The sequence below is a fragment of the Plasmodium gaboni genome, chromosome 12 (genome assembly GCF_001602025.1).
Source record: "Plasmodium gaboni strain SY75 chromosome 12, whole genome shotgun sequence".
Classification (NCBI taxonomy): Eukaryota; Apicomplexa; class Aconoidasida; order Haemosporida; family Plasmodiidae; genus Plasmodium; species Plasmodium gaboni.
This window is the reverse complement of record NC_031492.1, coordinates 1,792,560-1,795,314: the sequence shown is the minus strand read 5'-3', so window position 1 is coordinate 1,795,314 and position 2,755 is coordinate 1,792,560. Positions and strand designations below refer to the sequence as shown.

The following is a 2,755-nucleotide window of genomic DNA, read 5'->3' as shown; positions in this document are numbered from 1 at the left end:
GAATGCATTTTTTGAATATTATATAATTTTATACACATAATATTAATTCATATATTATTATTTATATATTTTTTCGTTTTGCTCTTTTTATAATTACTTTTTATTTACACAATGAAAAGAGGTCGTTTGTATTATGTGATTATAAAACGATATTTTAATACATCTGTAACGAAAGAAAATATAAATAAAGAATTAGATGTATCAAAATATATAAAAACGTGGAATATTTGTAATTATAATTTTATTATTTATGGTCTTATGCATGGTCAAATATATGGTAATGTTTCAAGTGGGCAAGATTGCTGTAACTTGATTCAGAATATAAAAATGGATTACATATTATTAGAATTATGTAAAGAAAGATTAAATAAAATATATAGTGATATATTTTTACATTCTAAACATGGAAATAATATTATAAAAGATAAATATCAAAACGTATATATAAATAATAATATACATAATTATATGTATAACAAAACAAATGATTTATATTATAATAAAATATATAATAATAATAATAATAATAAAATATATGATAATGGTTATAATAAATTTTCTTATTTACCTAGGATACATAATGGTTTTCTTAAAAATGAATTTATTCCTATAATCGAAGAATGTTTAAAAAATAAATTAAATATTTTTTTATGTGATAGAGATATACATATAATAAAAAATAGACTAGATTCTAAATTATTATATGATACAAAATCTTATAGAAACTTCTTTACATATTGCATCGAATCAATAGCTTTAAGACATTATTCATATAATGAATTTATTAAGTTATATAAAAATTATTATATACCAACAGAAACTAAAGATGAAATTACTAATACACCAAATGATTTAGATTTAAATGAAACACTTAATAATGATGAACTTATAAATTATATTATGAAGAAAAAAAAAATAGATATTCATCCTAATATAATATATGACAATAATAAAGAAACTTTTATATATCATGATATTTCTAAAAAATTAAATATTCTACCCTTATTAAATGAAAGATTAAAATATATTTCAAAACCAACTTATGATATATTAATAGAAGAAAAATATAAATATATGGTACATAATATCTGGTGTTTTCTATTAAATAATGAAAAAAATATATTTCAACATAAACAACAACAACAAAATAACACACATACACAAAAAAATATACTCATTGTATGTTCTTCTAATATTATTCAACAAGTTTATAACGAATTACAAGAAGTATATCTAATGTTATATAATAAATATAAAAATAATATATCATCCTATCAACTAAATAATACAAATATTAAAAATTTATCTAACAACCAAAATATTAAACATATAGTAAATCCTATAGTTTTTGAAAATATATATAGTTCTTATAATGATTATATAAAACCACATTGGCCTCTTATACTTTTAAAATATTATATTTTACCTTATCTCATTTTATATATTATATTAAATATATTATATAATCTTATGGCATGGATATATAAATCGAACATGCAAAATACTCACATACCCTCACAAAAAATTATAAAGGTTACCATATGAAATGAAATGAAATTAAATGAAATAAAAAAAAATAAAATGAAATAAAATAAAATAAAATAAAATTAAATACAAAGGAAACATTTATGAGTCTACAAAATATAACACACATAAATATATATATATATATATAATATTTATTTTATTTTATATTATTCCATTTAATTTTTTTTTTTCTTCTTCTTTTTTTTTTTTTTTGTAAAACAATAATTAACATTATAATTAAGCATCAACACAAAAAAGATATATACATATATATATATATATATATATATATATATAATATAATATCTAAAAATTATTAAAATAAAAGAAAGAAAAGGGTTCCTTATACATAAAACTTAATATGTTAAATTAAATATTTAGTATGGTTTTTTTTTTTTTTTTTTTTCTTTAATATAAATATATTTATATTTTATTATTACAAAGTAAAAAGGATGAATAATATATATATATTGTATATAAGTATATATTATTTACATATTTATGTGCAAAATATATATATATATATATATATATATATATATTACACATTTTAATACTCTTTATTTTCTTTCTTTCTTACTTCTTTTTTTTTTTTTAACTTACGAACAATTTAGAAAGAAACATAGGTCTTTCAATCGATCCTAACAAATTATATGTAAGCACATTTATTCTATTATTTTTTAAAAAAAAAAAAAAAAAAAAAAAAGGATCCTTTGTTTTTTCTCATTTAATATTTTAACTTATATTTTACATCAATGCGAAATATCATATAAATATATATATAATATATATGTATAGATATAAATCAATAAATAAATAAATATATATATATATATATATATATATACTAGTTATAAAAATTTTTAAAACAAAATGACTGATGATAAAAAAAAAGGAAAATTTATAGTTTTTGAAGGTTTAGATAGGTAAGATAATATATACTCTCAAAATTACACACAAGAAAAAAAAAAAAAAAAAAAAAAAAAAAAAAAATATACATATATATATAAATAATTTTGTACTAATAAATGAGAATTTTATTTTCTTTTTTTCTATAGATCTGGGAAATCTACTCAATCAAAACTACTTGTTGAATATTTAAAAAAAAATAATGTTGAAGTTCAGCATTTATATTTCCCAAGTATTTAAAAAAAAAATATATATAAATATATATATATATATATATATATATATGTCATTTTTTTTTCATTATTATTTTATATATTTT

At 15.7% G+C, this 2,755-nt stretch overlaps 2 protein-coding genes across 2 annotated transcripts in view; both read left to right on the top strand.

Annotated features, from left to right (window-relative positions):
• Nucleotides 1-111: 111 nt before the first annotated feature.
• Nucleotides 112-1,545, top strand: PGSY75_1251400 (hypothetical protein; the record flags this gene model as incomplete). The annotated part of the gene is made up of 1 exon (XM_018787068.1): nucleotides 112-1,545. One exon carries the CDS (start codon nucleotides 112-114, stop codon nucleotides 1,543-1,545), a length of 1,434 nt encoding a protein of 477 aa, XP_018640933.1.
• An 855-nt stretch (nucleotides 1,546-2,400) lies between these two features.
• Nucleotides 2,401-2,755, top strand: part of PGSY75_1251300 (thymidylate kinase) — a gene marked incomplete at both ends in the record, with an annotated part of 2,043 nt that continues 1,688 nt past the window's right edge. The window contains 2 exons of the mRNA XM_018787067.1: nucleotides 2,401-2,453; nucleotides 2,586-2,668. Coding sequence (XP_018640932.1) covers nucleotides 2,401-2,453; nucleotides 2,586-2,668 — 136 coding nt within the window. The remainder of the gene's footprint in view (nucleotides 2,454-2,585; nucleotides 2,669-2,755) is intronic.